Source organism: Bombyx mori, chromosome 20, assembly GCF_030269925.1.
Source record: "Bombyx mori chromosome 20, ASM3026992v2".
Lineage (NCBI taxonomy): Eukaryota > Metazoa > Arthropoda > Insecta > Lepidoptera > Bombycidae > Bombyx > Bombyx mori.
Window position 1 is genome coordinate 11,284,871 of NC_085126.1, and position 27,115 is coordinate 11,311,985.

General features: G+C 40.6%; 1 protein-coding gene across 2 annotated transcripts in view; it reads left to right on the top strand.

The window, feature by feature from the left end:
* The window catches only part of LOC101741571 (protein lev-9), a 137,150-nt gene that overhangs the window by 20,116 nt on the left and 89,919 nt on the right, over positions 1 to 27,115 (top strand). For both annotated transcript variants that reach the window (XM_062674447.1, XM_012690250.4), the window contains exons 2-3: positions 24,715 to 24,878; positions 25,539 to 25,641. In XM_062674447.1, the coding sequence (XP_062530431.1) occupies positions 24,715 to 24,878; positions 25,539 to 25,641 (267 nt within the window). The remainder of the gene's footprint in view (positions 1 to 24,714; positions 24,879 to 25,538; positions 25,642 to 27,115) is intronic.

Consider the following 27,115-nt stretch of genomic DNA (forward strand, 5'->3'; position numbering starts at 1 on the left):
TCACAAGACGTGGCCATCCCTCGCATACCGCGGCCTTTCCTGTGGACCCGTTGAAGGGACCGCTTAGAGTTGCTTTTATGTCGTAGATCCATTGTAAAATTATAGAAATATCAATATACAAATAGCCAAAAGAAAACATAGCTAAGTCCGATATACTCCCCGGGCTACCAAAAGTTTTTAATGTCATGTAGTAGTTGGATGTTTAGTGATAGAGGATTTTTTGGATTTAGTCGGCTTTTTAAATTATATTAAGTAATTCTTCATAGACCGTTTTTTTTTAAATAGAAATCAAAGGAAAACATAGTATATCACTGCTAGAAAATAATGTGATACAAAATTTACAAATCAGATAACTACTATTTTTAATTAGATTTTAGAGTAGATACAACCAAAACATTTCTAATTTAAAATAAAAATGAATAATAAAATTAATTACATTTATGATACGCAAAAATCTATTATTATTTATCTATTACTAGTGGTCCCGCAGTAGTCGAAATTCGACTATACGAGTCGTCTATTATCAAAGGTGTCAATCTGTGCATTTGGACAAAAAAATGTTATTGATATGTCAATACAGATTGATTTGAATATAATCGTCTCCTTCAAAGAATACGGTTCAAAACCTGCATTAAATAAAGGTTAATACTTAACCTGTTATTTATCTAAGATGTCATTCAGAAGAGTTTTGTGACTGCCAATGGAATACAAAGTCAATAATTCGTTTTTCTGATTTACCAATAATTGTCCAAAAGTCACATTGCCGGCTTTGATAATAGTCGACTCATACTCGTAATTAATTGAAATTATAAGTTTCAACATTATTATGGTCATATTGTTACAGATTTCGCCAAGACTACACTATAGATAAATACTCGTAATATTAAAGATAAACAATACTAACATATTTTCAATTTGACTACAGACTTTAAGCAATAACAAAAGTTTGACAATAAACAAAGAGTATATGTGTGTGTGTCAAATACATGGTAGTGTGTGTAATGTTTTCTTTATTGATTTAATGTATTTTTAATCCATAATTAAAAAAAAATATTAGCATTCTGCACTTCTTCTCTATATTCTCTATAAGTGTGGAAAATTTCATAATCCTCCGTCCGCGCAATTTTTGTAAAAAGGGGTACAAAGTTTTTGCTTCACGTATTAATATATAGATATATTATCCAATTTTCGTCATTTGTTTACTGAAAACTCAAATTAAATTCTCCATAGTATGAAAAAAAATATCATTTTTTTCTGGTTCTTAAAACTTTTGAAATATAAAATATGTAATTACAGCATAGTACTACATAAACATGCACATTGTATTAAAACACAGACCGTATGTAAGCGATTTAAAAGTGAATCTTTCATAAACCGGTCGTAAATACCGGGTGTACTGTTTTACCCGGTTTCATACAGTTAAATGGACGCGAGCGGCTGATTGATGTCGTTGGATTTGGGCCAGAGCTCTCTGAATATTTATGTTCAACCAATATCCGCTGTGACAGATTGGAGTATCTCTGTTTGTGTGTGCTTTGGTCAAATTTGAATGCAACTTTTATTTGACTTTTTTTGTTTATTTTTTTATGACATATCTGGATGTTCGAGCTCATGGCTTACCTGGTGTTTACTGGTTTACTTTCAAATCCGAAAGCAAAGCTGCGACGCAGCAGAAATAGGCAATATTTTACGACTTCAAATTAATATACTTTTGTGGATTACAGAACGGGTGTAATGTGGTTTCACAAAATTTGAACTATTGTATTTTTTTATTGTTTATATGGGTGAACGAGCTCACAGCCACCCGGTGTTAAGTGGTTACTGGAGCCCATAGACAACTACAATGTAAATGCGCCACCCATCTTGAGATATAAGTTCTAAGGTCTCAGTATAGTTACAACGTCTGCCCCGCCCTTCAAACCGAAACGTGTTACTGCTTCACGGCAGAAATAGTCTGGGTGATGGATAGATATAGATAGATACCTTTGGCCTCCAGTAACCACTTAACACAAAGTGGGCTGTGAGCTTGTCCAACCATTTAGGCAAAAAAAATGGTCATTTTAAATTCTTAAGACAGACAACACTACGACCGTGATGTGTATTTGTGTATAATCAGTATGGCTATACATTCACGTAGCCATGTTAGCTAGTACTAAAAGAACCAGTACTATGTTATTCCTCACTGAGTGTAAAAAAACCTCAACGAACCAAATATTACCGAGACGGATAACATTTTGTTCGTTTTTGGATTATATTTCTTATTTTTATTTATCTTATTTTTCTTTTGAAAACTAAGCTTAAGTCCATAATATACCATTTCACATTAATATCTTTCAATAAAAATAAAAATTAACAATAATAATACCTAATACTAAAAACATAATTAACAATTCCGTTACAAATTCTATTCCATAAAACAATACCGAGTCTATAAAATCAAAAACGAGATACAGAACATTAATTTGAACAGGGTACAAAACCACAAAACCGGTTATGAATAACGAACGCGCTGGATGTTACAATTTCGTGTGCATCGATCGCATGCGCGCTCGCCCGGGTATCCGGTTATTCGATTTATTTTGTACAGATGCAATCTTCCAGGCTAGTGAAGTGAAACGCGTTTATCGATAAAATATTGTGTCATTAATATTTATTCACATTCACCTTTACGCTTCTTTTATTCTCTTTATTAATAGAAGAGTACTGCAATATATAGGGTTCGCGCTGAGGTTAAATAGAATTCTACCGAATTACGAGTTAACACTATTATCACTTAGACACTTAAGACACTTCACAAACACTTTAAAATTCTCAATTCGCTTCTTCCGCTTCGTTTCGGTTGATCCGTCCGCTGTCTCGCTTCGAGTAGTTCCGATTACTGACTGACTGCGTGCCATTTCTGGAACGCTTTTATATTCGATACCACATCCCTAGAATTATAGAGAATATTCTACATAGTTCAAGTATTGTGTTTCCGCTGTCTGGCAATAGATGGCGTTGTACTTCTTAAGTGTTTTAGGTGTTACTAAATCCTTCGATATTCGTTCGACTATTCGGTGATAGATGGCGTTACTCTTACCGGCGTAGCAATAGTAACGTTTAGTCAATATAGATGAAAAGTGATAAATGACTGCTCTCCTTAGAGACATTTGACGTTCGGAGTCTGAGTGTATCTGTTATTCTATCAACGTTTCCAAGACCCACAGTACAAGATGAAATGATATTTTGAGGCCATTGAATGTGGATTTTTTACATTTTAACATTTTAATATTACAACCAAATGAATTTCACAAAACTAATGCATTATGTCTTGCTATGATCAAATAATCTGCAATAAACGTGGCCAGTTATTTTCAATATCCACACACCCCACAGCAGTAACACATGTGTTCATGATACAACTCCAAACTAACGCCAAACATTCGGATTTTGGTTTCGGAGAATCCACTACACGACGAAGAAGTATTTAACTATCTAAAACTCAAAATTCAAAAGGATAGGTAGGAAAAGGTTAAATAAAAGTTATCATTAGAATCCATCACTAAATCGAATATCTATCAAACTCTGTCGAACTATTCTACTGAAGTTCGGTCAATCAATTTGATGTGCGGAGCTACGATACTCCATACGTAGATTGGAATTCTTCTGAGAGTAAACATCGGAAACATGAAACCGGGCAAAATGCCTATACCTACATTGTTTACGGAAACTATTCGCGAAAACCTTGTTGGAGTTCCGTGAAACTTTCAGAACGTTTTTTTACTATTTTGCTTTGAAGTTACTTTTATAAAATCATGTTTACTTAAAGCGCTTGACTTCTGTCTATCTATGAAACGAAATTTGAAGTAATCTTCATCAATTTTAAAGATTGGCTTGAATGAATGAATTTTAATGTCATGAATGTGAGTTAAGTTTTAGTGGATTATTGATCTTTTCACAGCACTTTCTTGACAGAGTAATACATAGTCGAAATCAAGACTCAATCCTCGGCATAGTTGCAACTTTTCATAGCAAAATAGGTAGTCTTTCTTATTGTTACTCTTATCTACTCTTCTCTCTACTCTTCTTGTTAGATTTCCACCTGCATACACTTTAAAACATTAAAAGCTCCTTTTAGAAATAAATACAATAAATCTCCGAAACGTAGCATAAATTCATTGATTCCACATCACTATGTGAAACGCTGGCGTAGAGAGTATTTGCAACGGTCCGGGCCTAATCCGATGCACTTTGGAGCTTATTATCCGGGTCAGCGCACCCGGATGTCCGGTTTCTCAAAGCGTTAAAAGCATTCATGTTTCGAAAGATGGAAATACATTTGCAGATTACATTAGTTTAATGCTGATGCTAGTTTACTTAACGATTCGGAAAATATTACTTGGGAAGCAAAAAGTTACTTAGTTGTTTTAATAACTTGGAAGTATTAATACCCGTAAGTTTCCATCGTTAATAGAACTACCTTACCAGGTACCATCCGGACTTGGAATGAACTCCTCTTGAACGTATTTCGACGTATTATAGGTGGATTGATAACGAATAACAACTAAAAACATATCGAGGGATGAAAGGGCTGGTGGTGGTTTAAGTGTCATTTTGTTTAATACGCGACATTCATCTTTCTAATTAAAGATGTGTTTTATATTGTTTACTATCAACAGTTATATATTTTTAATTGGACGTCAATTAACTTTAAGCCATTGAATTAACTGAAGAAGTTTTCTTTATAATACTTTTTCCAAGTCTTCAACTCTAAATATCTCCTGAATAAATATCGCTTAAGCCAAATAGTCTTACACCCCTCGGTATAATTACCCGAACGTGAACCACGCAATTTCAAAAATAGCTATTCAAATAATAATACCATTCGATTCCGTAACGGCCGGATAAGCTCGGTACGTTCTATTTAAAAAACCGGTCGTCAGCAAAGCAACCTCTAGTTTCATCCCTTTACAATCCGGATATGACCGGTTTTACGATTGAAACAGCACAACACCCGGTTTTGTGACGTAATCATTTCTAGGACACGAACAAAATCATTTGACGTTTCAATTTTGTTTTTTTTTTATATTTTATTTTTACAATATACGATACCTACTTCGAGCACCGTAGATTGGGGGGGAATAAGCACTAGGGGTAGAATAGGGACAAATATGGGTTGTCACAATACTTTTGTGAGATTTAAATTTGATGAATTGAAAAGGACTTTTATTTAGTGTTTATGAATATTAAATAATTTAATTTAGTCGTCATCAGAGTTTTGTAACTGATTAAAGATATTGAAAAGTTAATTACCTAAAGGTAAGCACCTACCTAACAATACAAACAGTGCCAACCCTATCGAAAAACTCTATTGTTCCCATACGTGACCCGATTCAACCCAAAAGCCAATTTGGATTAGGTCAAGCTAGTTTTTTAAGTTTTTGTGTATATATTTTCAATGAACTATGTATAATAATGCGTCGCATATGAAAATTTTAACCTCCGGAACCATTTTAATCTCAATTTTATTGGTATTACCCTAAGAAAGACCGCTGAAAATTTGTGTTGGAATTGGAAAGCCTCCCGATTCCCCCCAATCTGCTCCGCTTACTTTGCAGATTTCGCGGTTGTGGTTCAAACAACGCTTAATAATAATAAAGGAAGGTTATTAATTTTAGAATTACATCATCTTTAATTAAAGTGATGTTAGAGACGTAGTAAGTTTTATTTATTTATTGCTTAAATGGGTAGACGAGATCACAGCCTACCTGGTGCTAAGTGGTTACTGGAGCCCATAGACATTTACAACGTAAATGCGCCACCCACCTTGAGATGTAACTTCTAAGGTCTCAGTATACCTAGTTACAACGGCTGCCCTACCCTTCAAGCCGAAACGCATTACTGCTCCACGACAGTAATAAGCGGGGTGGTGGTACCTACCCGCGCGGACTCACAAGAGGTCCTACCACCAGTAAAAAAATAATAATAAACCAGTAAAAGATATGAACACGGATTACAGTTACAGTAATAACGCAGTTGAAAAATGCGAGGTCTTTATTTACATTAATATTAATACGTGAAGCAAAAACTTTGTATCCCTTTTTACGAAAATTGCGCGGACGGAGGAGTATGAACTTTACTACACTTATACAGAATATAGAGAAGAAGTGCACAATGCTAATATTTTTTTAAAATAATGCATAAAAGATACATTAAATCAATAAAGAAGACATTACACACACTACATACCATGTATTTGACGCACACACGCAAGCATACTATTTATTGTCAAACTTTTGTTCTTGACGTCTGTTGTCAAATTGAGAATAGATTAAATATTGTTTGTCTTTGTTAATATTTTTATAGTGTAGCCTTGGCGAAATTTGTGATTATAGAAGTATAAAATACAATCATAATAGTGAACAAACTTACAATTCCATTTAATTATGGTCGAATTTCGACTACTGCGGGACCTCTAGCTTACATTAATACAATAACCACGTAATTACATTAGCGTGAAATTCTCGTGTAAACTTCTGAAAGGCGGAAACGAAATAAAATAATGGGACACAAACTGCGTTCAGTGAGTTAAAGAACAGTTAGTAAATTCTGTTGTTTTATACGTGTTGAGTGCTCACCGGGACGCACACAGGTCACGCCTTGAATGCCGCCGTTTACCTTGAGGCTTGAGGTCGATGTCTCAAATATAGATGTGGGATTAGTAAGAATGTAACGTATGAAAAGGTGTGGATCGGAGCGTTGAAATGTGAGTGAGAAAAAACGGTAAGAAAGGGAAAAGAGAATGACAGACTGAATGGCAGAGAAAAGCAAGATGGCGAAAACGATTGAAATGAGCAAAGCATAAAAAAGGTGTCAATTAATTTTTAATTATTTTACTTTTTTTTTTATTGCCTAGATGGGAGGACGAACTCACAGCCCACCTGGTGTTAAGTGGTTACTGGAGTCCATAGACATCTACAACGTAAATGCGCCACCCACCTTGAGATATAAGTTCTAAGGTCTCAAGTTTAGTTACAACGGCTGCCCCACCCTTCAAACCGAAACGCATTACTGCTTCACGGCAGGTGTTACCTACCCGCGCGGACTCACAAGAGGTCCTACCACCAGTAAAGAAGATTTACTGGTTTTACTAAAGAAGATTTCAGAAAAGAAGATTAAATATTCTAATATTCTAGAATAATTGAACCATAAAAGATTTAATTACCTTTTCTGTAAAACAACATTTAAAGCCTTTAATCTCCTTTTTAAATTAATATTCTTTTTGTTTTAAAGGTTTTCTTTACATACTTTTAAGGCAGCTGTGTTGTTAGTCAGCCGCTTGGCCCTGCCCATGGCATTGCTGATGTCCATGAGCGACGTTAACCGCTTACCATCAGGTTGGCCGTACGCTCGTCTGCCTGTAGAGGCATATATATAGTATGACGGCTGGCATAAATAGACATAATGTTGATAACATATCCGTGTTTGTGAAGACTACATTGAATTATTACGATACACAGAGTTCGAAGTTTTTGCTTCAAGGCTGTTACGATTGACGGAGAGATAATTAATCACAGGGTAGCCTACTTATGACGACGCTTGCAGCTGAAAGTAAGTATTGTACTTTTTGACGAAGCATGTTGTTGATAACTCTGTCTCTATAATCTGACGAAACGTGTTGTGGATAAAAATAATTATGTACTTTTAGGTTATTAAACTGCCTTGCATTTTATTGCCTTTTTGGCGGGAATGCGAGGAGTGAAGTTGTGTGATTTGTTTTATTTTGTCTATTTCGTGTTTCTTCAGGTTTAAATGTGTAATAGCGGTGGTTTATTAACTATTTAATATCTGTGAAAGTGCACAAATGTGGGAAAATGAAACAAAGCCGCTGGACGTAACTTCTCGGGTTCCTCTAAAAAGTCACTGAAAAAAACTCAGTAAATGACCACCATTTTATTGCGATTATATTTCATCCCATATCATCTCATTTCATTTAATTTCACTCAATTTTATTATTTTTCATAAAAATACGAATATAAGTTAAAATAAGACATGACTTAAAGGTCTTAGTTACCAGGTCATAAAATCCATTAAAAAAATGCATTTTTATTTATTTAAATAAAATAAAATTAATCACATCTCTCTATCACTCCTTAAACTTTAGAGATGGGTTTACGATATATTCAATTTACGGCAGTGCTTAATCTTAGGATTGCCACACGTTGGCCGTCGGCTACTTTTCGAACATAATCATCGTACAATAATAACAATAATAATAAAAGAAAAAAGTCTCAAGAAAAAGTCGGTGGTGGCCCAAATGCAAAAAGCAGTCTTGCTGGAAAATGCCCGTATAGTTCGCCGGTTTCTCACCCAATAGTCCCTAACGCTCCGGCCGATTGTTGCGCACCTCGCCGGAGTGTGTCCTGCCCATGCCGTCTTCTCAGACGAGGCAGTGTTCAATACACATAATAATAATAATAATAATAAATTTTTATTTCAGAATTATTAATTATTAACAATATGCGGATTCACACCCTTATATTGGGTCGGAAATAGGCGATTTATTTTTCATTAAAACAATCCTAAATACAATTAAGCAAGTAGCAGTATACAGGAAGTTACGAAACTACTGTATACTCGTATGTATATATCTTAAACAAAGAGTCATAGAATTAGCGGGTGAAAAACTGTTTTGTGAGAACTGATTGTTTGAGCGCGTAACATTAGATTCGATATGTTTTTTCCTAGACTAGATAATAAGATGAGATAGCACAAGGGCTATGTATTTTAACTGTCGTTCCGTAGTCATGTAATATTACCGTGACGGCCTGCGGATTGCGACGGAAATGAAGGCCAAGTTCTAGTATATACTATAAATGGTATAGCATATATAAATTTAGTAAATGGACCTACCTACCTAATATATAGTATAAATAGTATGTGGTATAGCAAAAATAGTATATTATGACTAGTTGTTTCTAATGGCTGGTGCTTAAGAGGCTAGAGCTCACGAGCCCAACCTGGGAGAATTTGTTAACACTAGCCCTAGCAAGAGCAGTGCTTCGCAGAATCTACCGCCGGATCGGAAACGCGACCCGCTGAGACGATCCGGTGAGAAACTCTGAGTGGGTGTTAGAACCTTTAAAATATGATACAATCCATTCTCGTAATTCAACAAACTTACTTTTATTTAATGGCCCTTGTAGACATATGAGCATACGGCCCACCTGATGATGAGTGGTTACCGTTGCCCATCGACGTCAGCAATGCCGGAAGTAGAGCCAAGCCTCTGCCTACCGTTGAGTACTCTCCACTAGCCTCGTTTGAAGAAGGACATGTCATAGCGCTCGGGAAACACCGTGGAGGGGAGCTCATTCCATAGCCGGATGGTACGTGGCAGAAAAGATCTCTGGAAACGCACTGTGGATGAACGCAGTGGTTCTAGGTACATAGTCGGGATGAGCTCCTCCCTCTTTCGCGTTTTTAATTGTCAATATATTAATACAGACGTTGCCAATACTTTGTAGTTTTCCTGGCTATGACCATGAGTGAGGGGAATATTCACGGACGGAAATAATGTAAAAAAAAACGAGATTAACCTTTTTTTTATTGCTTAGATGGGTGGACGAGCTCACAGCCCACCTGGTGTTAAGTGATTACTGGAGCCCATAGACATCTACAACGTAAATGCGCCACCCACCTTGAGATATAAGTTCTAAAGGTCTCAAGTATAGTTACAACGGCTACGCTACCCTTCAAACCGAAACGCATTACTGCTTCAGGGAAGAAATAGACGGGGTGGTGGTAACTACCCAAAATACTTTTAATAATGACACAGACCTACTTTTCCAGCTTATGCACAAACCGGAAATATTATTTTCCAGGCATAAAGTTAATTTTGCGAAATGACAATTCCCAAATCCCTTACGACCGCAATAATTTGTATTCTAATTTAAAAGCTATCAATTTTAAATGAAGGATTTTAAGATTTTAAACTTTGATCATCTTACCTATCTTTGCTGCTGCACTCAACCGTCTCATATTATGGATTATACAAACACTATAACTTATAATTGAGACCCCGTGAGTTCATTTAACTATCTCAATAACACAACATAGTATGGTTAGCTTTATCAAGTGCTTATTGCCAAGAGTCTTAGGTAGGACCTCTTGTGAGTCCGCATGGATAGGTACCACCACCCTGCCTATTTCTGCCGTGAAGCAGTAATGCGTTTCGGTTTGAAGGGTGGAGCAGCCGTTGTAACTATACTTGAGACCTTAGAACTTATATCTCAAGGTGGGCGTCGCATTACGTCTCCAGTAACTACTTAACACCAGGTGGGTCCACGTCCACCCATCTAAGCAATAAAAAAAAGGAGAGTAAAATGTTAGTTTGAAGTAATGTACCAATAGAACTCTAACAGAATCTAAGGGCGGGACATCTAATTGAATTTGACAAGAAAAAGGGCAAATTCCTCCAAACCGCTTACAGCCTTACACCCGATATCCCAACGGAGAATTATGTCTTAATCCGGTTCTGAATGGATTTCTGGTTCGCCGTGGTTTCTTGTCGGAACGAAATTAACTTTTGGAATTTCATTTTAATTTCGCGTAAAATACATTCAATTGAATTCGTAAAAGTATCCGTCGATGTACGGGTCTGTATTGAATTAATTTTAAGAGGTTATGTTTTTGTACTTCTTCTTCTTCCAGTGCCTCTTCAATCTTGAAGGCCGTTAGCTTCCTGTATTCATTTCTATCAGCAGCTAGCCAGAACAGCTGTTCGACGCAGGCAATACCGGTCCACTCCCGGATATTCCGGAGCCATGACTTCTTTCTTCGCCCAGCACGTCTCTTTCCGTCCACCTTGCCCATCATTATCAACTGCAGCAGCATGTATATATCGTTCCTGAGCACGTGGCCGAGATATTCTATCTTGCGCTTTTTGATAGAAGGAAACATTTTCCGGGACATATGAACGCGCTGAAGCACGGTTTCGTTCCTGACCCTCTGCATCCAACTAATGCGTAGCATGCGACGGTAGCACCACATCTCGAATGCCTGTAGGCGTCTTGTACATGTTTTTGTGCAGTCGCGGCATAGTGGCCATGGATATGGGTCGTCTGACAAGCCGGTTGCGGTTTTTGCAAGACTTCTCTATAACTGTTCAAGGCATTACTTTAAGTAAGATTTTGTAATGGGCTGGTCGGAATGCTGCTACTCCGGAAGCTAAAGGTTTGATCAGAACCAGTGATCGAACTGTTTGCCACTAGACCCGCTCAGAAGGTCCGGCCAGTCGCTCACCGGGGCTCACTAAAAGTTCATTAACAATTTGATAACAAATTCAGGCTAAACAACTCAGAGCACACTAACTTTTCTAAGTACTGGCTATACTTTTTTTTTTTTTTTTTTTTTTATTGCCCTTGTAGGCAGACGAGCATACGGCCCACCTGATGGTGAGTGGTTACCGTCGCCCATGGACTTCAGCAATGCCAGGGGCAGAGCCAAGCCGCTGCCTACCGCTTAATACTCTCCACAAGCCTCGTTTGAATAAGGACATGTCATAGCGCTCGGGAAACACCGTGGAGGGGAGCTCATTCCATAGCCGGATGGTACGTGGCAAAAAAGACCTCTGGAAACGCACTGTGGATGACCGCAGTGGCTCCAGGTAGTATGGATGAACTCTACTCCGGTGGCGGGCGGTGCGATGGTAAAAACGAGATGCCGGTATCATCTCGAACAATTCCTCAGAGCACTCCCCATGGAACATACGGTACAAAATACAGAGGGAACCGAAGTCCCTCCGCAGACCCAGAGGTTCCAAACGATCCGTGAGACCGGGATTATCGACAATCCGAACGGCCCTCCTCTGTATGGAGTCAAATGGAAGAAGCTGGTATTTGGGAGCCCCGGCCCAGAGATGGGAGCAGTACTCCACGCGAGGCCGGACTTGTGCTTTATAAAGCAAAAGCCTTTGTCCAGGCGTGAAGTACCGCTTCGCTCTGTTGAGGACTCCCAGCATTTTGGACGCCAACTTGGCTTTGCCTTCCAAATGACTCCGAAACTGGACATCGCTCGAAATGTCGACCCCAAGTATCCCAATACTCTCGGAAGGTTGCAGGGATACTCCTTGGAATTGCGGCGCCATGACAAAGGGGTCCTTCTTCGCAGTGAACGCGCAAACTTGTGTCTTTAACGGGTTGAATTGAACCAAGTTCAATTCACCCCATTTGGAGACTCGCCCCAGAGAGTTCTCCACTTCAGACACAAGTTTTGATCGTCTCTCTTGCACCACGCTCCGAGAGAGACTCTGATGGCCGATATATCGCGCATCCCCCGTGCTGTCATCCGCATAGCAATGCATGCCATCAATAGACAGCATGTCATTGATATACAGGATGAAAAGCGTGGGGGAGAGCACCGAACCTTGTGGAACGCCAGCGTTAATGGTCATGGTATCAGAACAGTCACCGTCTACAACGACCGTGATGCTCCGCCCATCCAAAAAGCTAGCGATCCACTTGCAGAGACCCTCGGGGATTCCGTAAGATGGTAGCTTCGACAGAAGTGCCCTATGCCAGACCCTGTCGAAGGCCTTCGCAATATCAAGGCTCACAGCAAGAGCCTCGCCCTTGCTCTCCAAGGCTTCAGCCCACCTGTGAGTAAGGTATACAAGAAGATCGCCAGCTGAGCGACCGTGACGGAAACCGTACTGTCGGTCACTGATCAGCTGGCGATCCTCCAGATACTTCAGGAGTTGTATATTAATTATTCGCTCCATCACCTTGAAAAGCAAGGAAGTTATCGCGATAGGCCTGTAGCTCGATGGGTCCGACCGGTCACCCTTCTTGGGGATAGGGTGGACGTGGGCAGTCTTCCATGAAGACGGAACCCTGTTAGCGCAATAAGAGAGGCGATACAAACGCGTTAGCGCAGGCGTCAGCTCAGGGGCGCACGTTTTCAGAACCACTGCAGGGATGCCGTCTGGCCCGCTCGACTTATGGACGTCCAGGAGTCGGAGTTCCCGCCTGACTGCACACTGTGTAAAGCAGATCTCCGGCAGGGAACTATCACACCGGAGGATGTTCGGTGGTGTGGCACCCCCGTCGTCCACAGTCGAGTTCGAGGCGAAGAGTTTGACCAGAAGGTCAGCCTTCTCTTTCGCACTATGGGCCAGACTGTCATCGGACTTGCGTAGTGGTGGGAGACTAGACCTGCAAAAGTTACCTTCTGCAGCTTTGGCGAGCGACCAAAAAGCACGGCTCCCAGAGGGATAGCTCTTCAGTCGCTCGCCAATTCTAGCAACGTGCTCCGATTTCGCCCTGGCAATAACCTTCTTGTAGGACCTGGAAGCGGCGTTATATTTCCGCCTTTCCTCTGAGATGTTAGGATCCCGACGTCTCCTAGCATCATCCCATGCAACGTATGCGGACCGCTTGAGGTGTGCAGCATCCCTGCTGGCATTGTTATACCAGGGTCTGCTGCGACCCCCAACGGGCACCTCAGAGGAGGGAATAAACAATTCCATCCCCTGGAGCACCACGTCTTTAAGACGGTCCGCACAGACGTCAGGATCAGCAGAGGAAAAGCAGAACCGCCCCCATGGGTAGGATGCGTAAAACTCACGCAATCCATCCCAATCTGCTGACAAATACTGCCAAACTCTTCGATACCTGGTCGTCGTTCGACGACTAGGACGAGAGAGTGGTGTGGCAGCACGGATAAGGCAGTGATCAGACGATCCAAGTGGAGCGTCGACCACCACACTGTATCCGGCTGGATCGGTGGTCAGCAGAAGGTCCAACAGAGAAGGCTCGTGCCCCTCAATATCTGGGACACGGGTGGGCTGTGTCACCAGCTGGGAGAGGCCGTAGGCCAAGGCGAAATCGTAGGCAGTCCGACCCGGGAGGTCAGTGGTTCTGGACCCCAACCACTCTTGGTGATGAGCGTTAAAGTCTCCAAGAACCACCACCTCCGCAGATGGGTACTGCTCAAGCACGCGGTTAGTCCCCTCTTGCACATGCTCTATCAGAGCTGAACCTGCATCACTGCTGTGGGACCTGTACAGGCACGCGTAGACTCGGGTACAGCCCCCGTGATCTACGCGCAGCCACAAGAGGGACAGGTCCCGTTGTTCGAGGCTTCGTAGACGGCGACAACAGATATCAGCCCGGACGAATACACACACCCCGGCTTTACGCAGGAAGTTGTGCTCCAATACGTAGCCGGGGTATTCAAGGTACGAAGTATCATCCGGAGCAGATATCTGCGTCTCCGTCAGAAAAAGAAGGGCAGGCTGCGCCGTCTCAAGATGGTGGTGTACGGCGTCGAGGTTGCTATGTAGACCCCTTACATTGCTGAAATCCACATTAAATGTGGAATGGGGAGTCGCCGACAAAACCCTTTTCCTTTTTCGAACTTTCATTTTTTTTTTATTTTTTTTTTATTTGGAGAGTGGGATTGGGCGGGGTAGGATGTTCGAGGCGAAATCGTGACAATACCTGAATAAAGCGCGGAGCACAGTACGTGCTCGACCACGGGTTGCGTGAGCGACTGACGCAGGACATGGAAGGGCCCCCAGTCCACCCTGCGTGCGATCGCCGGGATCCACTCCGGTCTCCGACTCCGGCACGACGACCGCACGACAGGATTTTACACCGGTTGGCGGGACAGCTTCCCGGGGCGGAGTTTAGTAGTGACACCCGGGTTCAGGTCCCCAACTGACCGGCGGGCGGCGACGAACACCGTTTCACTGGGTCTCCCTATACCCCCGTCAAACAATCACGTCCCGCGAGCTCACACGCACGTCTGCTCCGCATGTTCCAGGTATCGCCAAGATTCACCCCCAACAAGGAAGAGGAAAGGGTAGGAATAACACTGGCTCTCCAACCCACACGCCGGAACACAGCTAGGCTATTTGGCGGCGGACTCTAGTTGGAGGGTGGTCGCCAGCCAGTCGGACAAGTCCTACCACCGATTATGTATTCGGCTCCCGTTTTGCACCACCCAGGGGTTACTTGTAGGGAATCGCGGGTTAAACCTACGGAAGCGGGAAGCAATCAACCCCAGCAATCAATCAACTTCTAACGGACGTTGGTCGTGGGTCCCAATAAGCCTTAACGAGCTGCACTTGCTTTGCTTTTTTAGCTAGGAATATTGAGTACGGTAAGCAATCCGTTTTATCTTGTGCAAGAGCCTCCAAAAACTTTGCTTTTTTGGCTAGGAATACTGAGTACGGTGACAAACCATTTTTGCAAGAGCCTATACAAACCTAACTCAGAACCATAATTTTTTTTGCAATATGATTGATGAGTTGTCCGTCTTTTAGCTCCTTACCTTATAATTTATAATGTGCATAAGAAATACCGTGTGTGTTTATGAAGGTACTCACACTAACTGCCTTCCTTGGTTCATATTTTAATAGCATATAAACCTATAGGTCAATAACTACATTACTGGTACTCATCATATCATTCGTTGGTAGCTTAAGAACCACTCATTCCCTCCCTATGGATAGGTGAGCTCACGGGCTCAGCCTGGCGAATTTGCTAACAGTACCCCTAGCAAGGGCAGTGCCTCGCTGAATCTACCACTGGATTGGAGTCGCAAATTGAGAAGATCCGGCGACTATAATTTTCATAATTTCTCCACGTAATTTTCACGACGAGCCCTTCGTTGCATTCGACGCTTTCCACGAGAGCGGTGGTAGTTGTTTGGAACGCCTAAAACCATCGATACTGGATCGGGAGGATCCGAAGTGACGTCATTGTGCCTCAGCCTGCAAATTGACAGTATTCATTAGTAACTTTTACGTCTCAAAGTTTTTAACGCTCTTAAACAAAGCCGTAATTAGATTCCAGGGACCTGTGGAGAAATGCGAAGACTTTGTTTTTTTTTCTGATCTATACTAACATTATAAAGAGGAAAGATTTGTTTGTTTGTTTGTATTGAATAGACTCCGAAACTACTAAACCTGTTTGAAAAATTATTTCACTGTTTGGAAGATACACTATTCCCGAGTGACATAGGCTACAAATCTTTTTTGAAAAAAATTAGGGATCCCTACTAAAACTTCAATAATGCAACCCAAGTTGTAAAAAAATTACCTAAAATATTATTTACATCGCGTGCCCTGCGAAAACTATTGATGATAGAATAAAATAATGTACTACGATTTTGTAGAATACATTATTATTTACAAAAACTGTCGCGACAACATATGTCTAACTATTATAGTTATGCCGCAATAAGTGTTCTTTTATTTAAAAAAAATGAAACAACGTCAAATATCATTGAATTTTTTCTTAAAGACCCGAGCGGAGCCGGAGCTGGCCGCTTGTCTAAGCTAAACACGATGACTCGAGCATAAAAGGTGCGCTCTCCAAGCGCTTATCTTGAGATTTGACGTCGGCTATAAAGTAGCCGAGTTGCTGAATTGAATTTCAGCGTAATTAATCTGTCGAGTCGCCACAATGGCCGCCGATCCGGCCGGCTGTTTGAACGAAGGCCCCGAAATGACAACGAACATAAATTTGAAGTTGGTTTTTTTTTTTCATTGCTTAGTTGGGTGGACGAGCTCACAACCCACCTGGTGTTAAGTGGTTATTGCAGCCCATAGACATCTACAACGTAAATGCGCCACCCACCTTGAGATTTAAGTTCTAAAATCTCAGTATAGTTACAACGGCTGCCCTACCCTTCAGACCGAAACGCATTACTGCTTCACGGCAGAAATAGGGGGGGGTGGTGGTACTTACCCGCGCGCACTCCCAAGAGGTCCTACCACCAGTAATTTTGTGAGGTGTTTTTGTGAGGCCGTTCGTTGCCCCTTTCAGAATGGACGCATAAACGTCTCAAGGCAGATATACATCGGATGGTGATAACTATTATCACGGCAAAGACTGATCTCGAAGGCAGATGAGCACCGCTCACCTGACAGTTACCGATCTGGTAGTTGCTGTTCGCTCATGAGCTTCGACATCGTCGAAAAACAGCCAAGCGGCCTCGTATCAATCATGAGTTGTTATTTATTTGTTATATTTTTTTTACTAACAATCACGCCACGTTACCTGGTGCCGTGCTAAGTTCGTAAAGAACTTGTGTTACAGGTTCCAGATAACGCAAATAAATGTAAGATTTTCATAATACACATACGTATAATTAATATACATCCACCACACCCTGGAAAAGACATTTTGTATTTATCATACAAATATCTTCCCTGTGCGGGATTCGAACTCGCGACCCCCCTGTATAGTGACCATGTCACTTACCACTACACCAAATGGCCGTATGAGTATGTTCAGCCTAAGTTTGAAGAAGGAGCTCCAGGTAGTAATGTTCAAGAGGACGGCGGGATGGATGTAATACGCTCTGCGAAAACCCTGTCCCGTCGTCTCAATAGCTCCGACTGGGCTTCGGCCCGATCCGGGGTAGGGCGCCGGCTGTAAGCGGCAGGAATTTTTAATGAGGTTCAACTCCCACATACCCCACCCGCTGCTCGGATGAGGATCCGGCGATTTTCTCCTGTAAAAAAAAAAGGTAATAATGTTCAAAGTAATTTTGATCGCTCTGCCCGGATTTTGCTTCCATGAGGAGAACGGTCCTCAGGAGAGAGTGCGAAAGAGCCGCTTAGAGGGTAGGTATATTTACCACCTTCAGCCTGGCTTTTACAATCTCCAGTCATGGCTATCGAGTTCCACCCCGTGCCCCCATAGTCGTGGACACCTCATAGGCGGATTGACACTTTTTCTGAAAAAAAGTACCCTGCTTTGGTAGCCGATGGTCGTTTGGAAAAATCGCTTAGTTCCTCCACTTTTAAGGTGTTTTTCCGGTACACCCTACGTATCTTCTCCTAGCCCACGATTCAGCGGAGTCACGTGCTCCGTGTGAGCGACGCTATCATCAATTTCTTTAGCTAATAATAACCCATGATTGATGAGTCGAAAGACTTTACGAATAATTTCCATCTGATGAAATTAATGATGTTCTGCCATTGAAAATTCTGTTAGTACATTTAATGAAGATTTAGAATATTATTGTATTATTGTTACGAGCTGGGGTTCGGGATAAATAAATGTTCCACCAAGGTACAAACTAAAAACTATATTCAACACTTAGAACACTTAAAACTCTTCGTAAACACTTAAAATTCTCAATTAGTTTCTTCCGCTTCGCTTCAGGTGATCCGTTCGCTATTTCGCTTCGAGTAGTTCAGATTACTAACTGCCTGCGTGCCATCTCTGCAACGCTTTTATAGCCGATACCACATTCCTAGAATTAACGAGAATATTCCACACATCTCCAGTATTGTGTTTTCGCTATCTGACAATAGATGGCGTAGTACTTCTCGAGCGTTCTAGGTGCTACTAGATCCTTCGATATTCGTTCGACTATTCGGCCATAGGTGCCGTTACTCTTACCGGCGTAACATTATTAAGACCAACGAAGCGTTAATTACGTTTGCAAATCGAAAAGAAAACTCTCCAAAAACATATATGATAATAACTTGGCATCGCCTATGTCGGTTGAGTTCTCTCTCAGTTTCATTTCCGCGGTGGACAGCGGCCTGGCTGTACCGTTGGCGTTGCTGATGTCCGTGGGCGACAGTGAACAGTCTGCATCAGGTAGACCGTACCCTCGTCTGCCTACACACGGTATATATAAGAAGATAACTCAGCCGGGGATTATTAAGTGAAGAGCTTTTCTGTTCAAATTTGACAGGATTTTATTAGCTTGACCTAAATATGTAACGGGTTCTTTCGAGTTAAATACCATTTCAAGTACCAATTACAATACAATAATTTTAGTTACTTCAAATTAATATCCAGAATAATTTTACTAGTGATAGTACGTCTTGTGAGTCCGCACGGGTAGGTACCACCTAGGTGCTTATTTCTGCCGTGAAGCAGTAATGCGTTTCGGTTTGAAGGGTGGGCAAATAGTATAAAACGAATATTTTTTCTCAAGGCAGCGGCATTTACGTTGTTGATGTCTATGGGCTCTGGTAACCACTTAACATTAGGTGGGCCGTAAGTTCGCCGTCCATCTAAGTAATAACTAGAACAAATAAGTATATTTAAATTTTTATTTCGGTCCATATAAATTTCTGTCCTAATGCGTATAACAAGGTATACTAAAAATCTCCTTTTTAAAAATCTGAATAATCAAACAATAACCAAGAACATCACCATGTTTGACTAGAAACGCCAAACTACCGCATACGAAGACGTCCGCGTCGCGTCGCATCGCGTGACGCTTCCGGTAAAAGTGTGAACGCAATGTCTGTGTACGTAATAATCGGGGTTAGAGCTTGGTGGTTGAGAGTTAGCGGGTAGCTGATCCACTTGTACTCTCTCACCCGAGGTCCGATTAGAGCCCGGGTTCAAAACCCAGTCAGAGTAGTGGGGTTCCTGCTGTCAACAAGGTACATTATCGCACGACATTATCCTTTTTTTTTTTCTTTTTTCCTACCTAAGCTGGTAGCCTTGAGAGACTATTCCCGCGTAACCTTAACTAGTAGGTGAGCTCACGGGACTCAAACCTGACGACGTTGCTAACACGAACCCTTGCAAGAGCCGTACTTCGCAGAATCTACCACGGATCGAAAACGCGACCTAGTGTGAAGATTGCAAACTTTCCTTAAACGAGGTTTGAATATAGGGTCTAGTTAAAATTGTAATCAGCAAATTTTGTTAGTTTCATGCACACGCCTCACGCCATTCCTAAGTTTGATTTGGTAGATTGATCTGTGTAATAGCCATTGACGGAAGTCACGTTTACCTGAAGATAAATGTGGGTTGATAAAAAAAGAATAGTTTAAAAAAAAACAAAAAAAAACCTTTTATTAAAAATCAAACTAAAAAATAGAAAATAATTTTTAAAAAATTTGAATTAAATTTTTTCTATAAAAGCGTTTTTTTTTTGCTTTTTTTTTTAAACTATTATTTATTTTTCATTTTTTAGTTGAATTTCAATTTTTTCAATATTTTTTTAAATTTTTCAAACATTTTATCTGAATCAGTCGCTAACTTGAGAAATAGGTGATCACCGCGCCTGGTAGTTTCCCTTCTTGGTCTTGACGCAGACACTCCGGGTCTCAGGAAAACAAAAAATCGCTAATCCTGATTATCCTAGTAAGGATAACTAATCAAAGCGTAAATATTGAATTGTCATGGGTCCTTAATAAGTATGCCAAATTTCGAGTTAATCCGACGCGACGTTTTGACGGGGGTCGAAATCATGTTCAAAGATTCCGTTACATACTAACATACATGCGCATGTAGCTAATAAAAGCGTATTAACAATAACGTTAAGTGATTTTCAAACTTTTTGTTTCATAATCCAAAATCTCATAATCCGCTAATCGCTCCGCTCGTCATCAACTCGCTAGTTTTAAAAACACGACATCTGCATTCGACTGGAAAGTGAATATTGTTACGCGATTCCATTGCTTTTTGCTTTGCCTGACATGTGACAATTTCTTGGTACTCGTGGAAAATGGATTTAACTTTGTTCTTACATAGCGCCACGTCATTCTCTGTAATGATTTCTTGGCTAACTTGCAAAGGTCTTATCCCCGATCGGTTTATCGATTTATCCCTTGCAATTTACTCTGTGGTTATTAGTATTAGTTGCGGTGGCGATGATGGTATAACATTAAATGGAATCAATTAGACGTTGGAGACCGAACCTTCGGGGCAGCCACTCTGGATATCTTTCGGCTGATGCTTACAAACACACAAGATCTTTTATTCAAATGGATGATATAATGCCTAAACGCTGCATGTTTCTGCGGGATTCATTTGATAATTGAAAGTACATACTTGTTGAACGTCAAAAAGAACTACCGCCAATTCACAAAAACTAGCCTCCGTCCTGAGAAGAACTGGCAAGAAACTCATGTCTTTTTTTTTAAATGTTAGATAAAAAAATTAGATATTAGATTATTTTTTAAATAATCGTTTTAACAATGAGTATTATAACGTAACAATTATTGCAATATTGAAATGCCCGGAGCGAGCAACTCATTCCCACTTTATGCAATCTTCTAGATAATCATTGACTTTATAATAAGCTTTATTGCACAGATGTTCTTTAATAGTTTTCTTAAACCTATGTATTTTGCCTTCATTCTATGTATCTTGTTGCTAAATCTTATACGCATGTATTGATTGATGTATGGGACCGAAATTCCTGAGGAGTTATGAAGTCGGTGGCACTTAAACACGCCTCAAGCATTAACTTACGACACCATTCTCTTCGCCACAACTTTATCTTTCCGCTCCCCATAAATAAGTGTCTATGAATTTTGTTGGTACTCTATGTTCTTCTACATATCCCAATTTGACTGACGAACTACTGGCTTACGTATTAATTCGGGCGTCGTCCCGGGAGTCTGCTAAAGTTTAACTCGACCGAATACTGAGAATCTTGTGTCTTCGTCAGTGTCTAAGAGCTCAGGCAGTGAGAAATCTCGGATAAGTTGTCCCGTGTAGGGTGTGTTCGTATCGAGCGACTATGCTAGCGCTAATATCTTACAACCCAAATTCAAAAGATTTTCGAAGTGAAACTTCTTTAGGCGCGTTAAGAGTAAAAATTAACTCGCGACAGATTCGTTACGGCTAGAGAGAAAAGATACAATTTAGGAAGAGCGAGAATGAGAAAATAGACAGAGCGTCTCGCGAACCACTCGACCGTGGATAGAGGGAAAGGACAAAGCGATCTGTGTCGTTTCTTTTATACACAGCATTCCCTATTACAAGAGAGATTTGATTTAAGGATAAAAATGAAGAAAACCACAATACTACAAACCGCAAAAGAAGTTTCACTTCTTTCACGTGCACCAAGTTGTACGCGCACCATTTTGATATTGCTTTAATTTGCAATGCAACTCTATTTAAAATTAAGAAGAAGAGGGACTTCGACCAGCCGCTTTTGCTTTACATTACGGAAACAAGAAGAAGCTACTGTACCTAGGTTATCCGTCACTGGCAATACGACGAGAATCCAATAAAGTACACCTTCGCTATTTTTGCTCCATCAGCCCCTCCCTCTTATTCTAACTCGTTTTCAGCTTTGGCTTCAAAGTATCTACCAATTTGCAAACTGCACTGAGTGAGACGAACGGAACCCACACTGACTCAATATCGCAAAGCAGTCCTACACAATTTGGAATTCGATTTTGTAGGGGTCTTCAGACCTTTTTCTAAGGCGTAGTCTCCTGCAAGAAATTGGGGGAGGTGGAGCACCTTGGCCCTCCTCATCTCCCCCTTCCTCTCTGGAGGCGCTGGAGTTTGACATAATCCGGTCCGTCACCCCCTCGACCGGGTAACCGTAAATGGATTCCCCAACTATAGGTTATTTTAGTTTAGCTTAACTCATACAGTGCACGTCTACTAGTGGTATCTAGTGGTGGTAGGACCTCTTGTGAGTCCGCACGGGTAGGTACCACCACCCTGCCTATTTCTGCCGTGAAGCAGTAATGCGTTTCGGTTTGAAGGGTGGGGCAGCCGTTGTAACTATACTGAGATCTTAGAACTTATATCTCAAAATGGGTGGCGCATTTGCGTTGTAATGTAAAGCTTAGTTAGTTGTAAATGCCGATCCGTTATCACTTAAGCTAAGCTAAGCTAAGCTAAGCCTCTTCCATCTCGTCTCGCATACCCGTTTTAGTACGAAGTTGAACTATAACTTGTATAGTCTAGCTTAGCTCTTGGTCTATGATCGGCTTTAAACTCAAAGCGGAAACCGTGCACATTATGGTCACTCCGAAAAACAATAAATAAAACACGTTAAAGTTTCATTGTTTTCGTTCATTGATTGACGAACTATCTGTGAGCCATCCAAAATTCATCTCGCGGGAGGCGGTTTATCTAACTTTGGATAACTCATGTGAATAATTGAAGCAGGAGAAGCGGTGCCCGATCTTTTGGGACCACGGAGATCGTTTGACGCGCGGTGTGGAATAACTCGGAATCGATGAGGACAGGATCCGCTCAGAGATTTAGTTAACTCATACGAATGATGAATGTTTTTTTTATTCATTTACTAGTTGACCCGGCGAACTTTGTTCCGCCTTAGCGGCAATAAATGAGAAGACTTTTGATTTTATCAAGATCAATTTTTTATTTCGATAAATAATGTAAATTAAAAAAGCAAGTATTTTAATGATTCTTTATTGGCCATGTATTTTAGTTGTTATTATTATTATTATTATTATATTTTTATTTCTTGTTCTTCTTCAGTCCTTTCTCTCGCAATGTTTCGAATCCTAGTTGCATTACGGCTTCGTCGGGAAATATTTGACCGTGTTGGACGCGGCATGGCTTTAACGATTATCTCGGCACAATAAGCTAATAGATATTCGAAACAAATACATCAACCGGTCAACTTCAAAATTCTACTATAATTAACCATAGACTACTTTACGTGTAGCTGTCAGTTGCGTTTTGTTATACCACGTTTTATGTCACGTCCCACGGGAACGTGATAAAATCCTATGTCCTTCTCCTGGTTTTAAGCTACCTACCCACCAATTTTCAGCCAAATCAATTCAGCCGTTCTTGAGTTAGAAATAGTGTAACTAACACGACTTTCTTTTATATATAGAGATTTATTTATTTGGAAAATTAGGAACACGAAACAAACATGTAATTCATTAAAAATAAGTAAATAAAAACCAAACAAAACTTTATACGAACATGTATTATCGAAATAATAGTATTAGATTGGTGATGGACTGGTGGTAGGACCTCTTGTGAGTACGCGCGGGTAGGTACCACTACCCTGTCTATTTCTGCCGTCAAGCAGCAATGCATTTCGGTTTGAAGGGCGGGGCAGCCGTTGTAACTATACTGAGACCTTAGAACTTATATCTCAAGGTGGGTGGCGCATTTACGTCGTAGATGTCTATGGGCTCCAATAACCACTTAGCACCAGGTGGGCTGTGAGCTCGTCCACTTATCTAAGCAATAAAAAAAAACATGCTGCGTCTACGACATCACTTTAATTAAAGAAGCAATTTAAAATGAAATACCTTTCTTCTTATCGTTTATTAATAAACATTGTCCACCACGAAATCAGCAAAGTAAGCGCAGTAGGTTGGGGGAGAATCGGGACGCTTTCCAATTCCATCACAAATTTTCAGGCGTTTTTCTTAGGGTTCATATAAGCAATAAAAAAAATAGCCTTTTACCCCTCGATATGGCTTGTCCGAATTCCGTGGACGGCCACGAGGACAAATAAATCTATCTTGGACCAGCTTCGCGTCCGAGTCAGGCTCTCAACAATCTGTTACCAGAAGCTCCTCAGCTACTTCGGTCATATTGCCCGCCGACAGTCAGATAACTTGGACAGTGATTGTGACGGGCAAAGTAGACGGTAAGAGACCCCGCGGCCGATCACTTAGCCGTTGGTGTGATCAAATAACCGCTCTAACTGGGTTGCCAGTCGCAACCGCCATTCGAGAAGCTGAGGACCGAACGAGATGGAAACAGCTCACGAGACAGGCCACGGTCCAGTTTCAGGGACACGACCTTCAGCAATGAAGAAAGCGACGCAGAAGAAGAAGTTGGCTTGTTATCACTGAATGTAAATTACATTCGTGGTAATTAACGACCATCGTATCTCTCTATTTTCTATATATGCGTAAAGTTATGATGCATTCACTGAAGCAATGCAGACCAAAAAAATTGGATACTCCCAAGCTGTCAATAATGAGTGGTTTTTTCTCAGTGTCGGCTCTGCCCAGTCCAACGGCTGCGGACGACGATGACGACGATGACGACACGACCCAGCAGAGCCGCTCCGAGGTCGATGATGATGGTCGAATATACAAGAACCCGAGGAATTCGCCGTCAGCCCAGTGCCCCAGAGACGAGGAACAAGCCACCCTACTGGTAAATGTTTACGGTCACTGTGCTTATCGAGAACTTCTTAACGTTCTCGATAGCGTAAACGTTAACTCAATTTTGTTTGAAATTGGAACGTTTGCCTGCGTTTGCCGCTAGAGGCGCTGTTCCAATTGCATACAAACTTGAGTTAACTTTAACGCTATCGAGAACGTTAAAAAACTCGCACTTAGCACACAGATTAAATATTACAGTTTACGTAAGGAAGATTAATTGAATTAACACAATCAAACAAAAGTTTGGTCTGATATTAATCATTGATCAAATAACAAAAAAATTAATTCTAATTTCGACGTATCTTGTACATATAGCATTTTTTTCCGACACAATGAGTTATTTGTGTCGCTATCTGGTCCATAAAGTGCCAGTTCTATAGCAACGGTTACCATGGCAACCGTTGCTATGCGTGTGCGATGCTACTATGTAGGTACACGACGGTAGATGAAAATAATTCTGGGTGATGTTTGCATAAGATCCTCTCTCGGCGAACGCCCACATAGCAAAAGGAGTGTGTGCCTTATTTCAAAATTATCGGACGTATAATTCAGAAATCTCGTTTTTGCTGCTTCACCGCCGAAAGGTCTTTACCGTGAACGCTCCCAATATCCTTTGCCACTGCCGATTGCTTACACACTCTGCTTCATTCAGGGTCAGAAATGTCTCCGGAAATGTTCGTCGGACGAAGACTGCAAGAGTAAAAAGAAGAAATGTCTCTGCGACGGAGCCTGCGGGATGTCATGCATTAAGCCGGGTGAGTGATAATAATCAAACTACTGTGCGTCCGATAACCGAAATTCGACCTTAATTACTGACCCTTCAAGGTTCATTTCGTGTAATTACTGTTGTGTTTCTTTATTGACAATATCCAAAAATAATATTTAAGTTAAAATTAAGTGTTGTAAGCTTCGATCAATAATACTACTTTTGTACTGATGACTTTTTATTTTATGATTTTTGTACTGATGACTTTTTATGTTCCAGTGACATTTTAAATTTATTCCATAATATTCTTTCTCTGACGAAAGGACCTAAATAAATATATTTTGCAATGGTAATTAAACTTTATGTTTAAGCATTAAGGTTTATAATAAACTGAAGTCGTTAACATTATTAAACTTTTTTCTAAGAAATGAAGATGTTTTCGTGTCTGCAAACGTGGCCACTGGAGCGTCTTATTTTTGTTTCTGATCCTTAATCTATACTATTATTGATCGAAGGTTGTAAGAGCGGCTAAATAATTGTAAATAGACATGTTTCAACAAAAACCGACTTCAAATAGAAAAAAAAAAGATATTCCAAAACAAATTAATATACACTAAAAACAACAATCATTGAAATCGGTTGGCGTGATATTGAGTTATTGAGTTATTCATCTATTTGTCGCGCACGTACTTAATGCAAATTTAAGACTTACATGGTTTTCTCTCGGTTCTTGAAATGGGACCACACGGGAAGCGTCAGCTTTCTAATAAAAAAAAGAATCATCAAAATCGATTCACCCAGTCAAAAGTTATGAGGTAACAACATTTAAAAAAAAACATACAGTCGAACTGAGAACCTCCTCCTTTTTTGAAATATATAAAAATATTTTGAAAAATATCACTTTCTCCTAAATTAATTATCGTACTATTATGTAAAAGAAATGATCTTTATGACAGTTGTAAATAAGCATACTGCATTTTACTGGTGGTAGGACCTCTTGTGAGTCTGCACGGGTAGGTACCACCGCCCCGCCTATTTCTGCCGTGAAGCAGTAATGCGTTTCGGTTTGAAGGTTGGGGCAGCCGTTGTGACTATACTGAGACCTCAGAACTATATCTCAAGGTGTGTGGCGCATTTACGTTCTAGATGTCTATGGGCTCCAGTAACCACTTAACACCAGGTGGGCTGTGAGCTCGTCCTCACATATAAGCAATAAAAAAAAAAAGCTAATGGAATCGATCCTTAAAAGAAAATACTCAATCCATTGTTGTATTTCTCTCCGAAATTCTGATAGTTTTTGGAACAATGATATTCTTCTTTGTCGGTATTAATTGGAAGATTAACGAAGTTCGATTGATTAAGCGCTAAGCTTCGGTCGATAATTAGCTTTGATTGTATTTGGGGAATGGATTTAGAATTAGGGAGTGCCCATTATTAGCATACCTTTTTTTTTATTGCTTAGATGGGTGGACGAGCTCACAGCCCACCTCGTGTTAAGTGGTTACTGGAGCCCATGGACATCT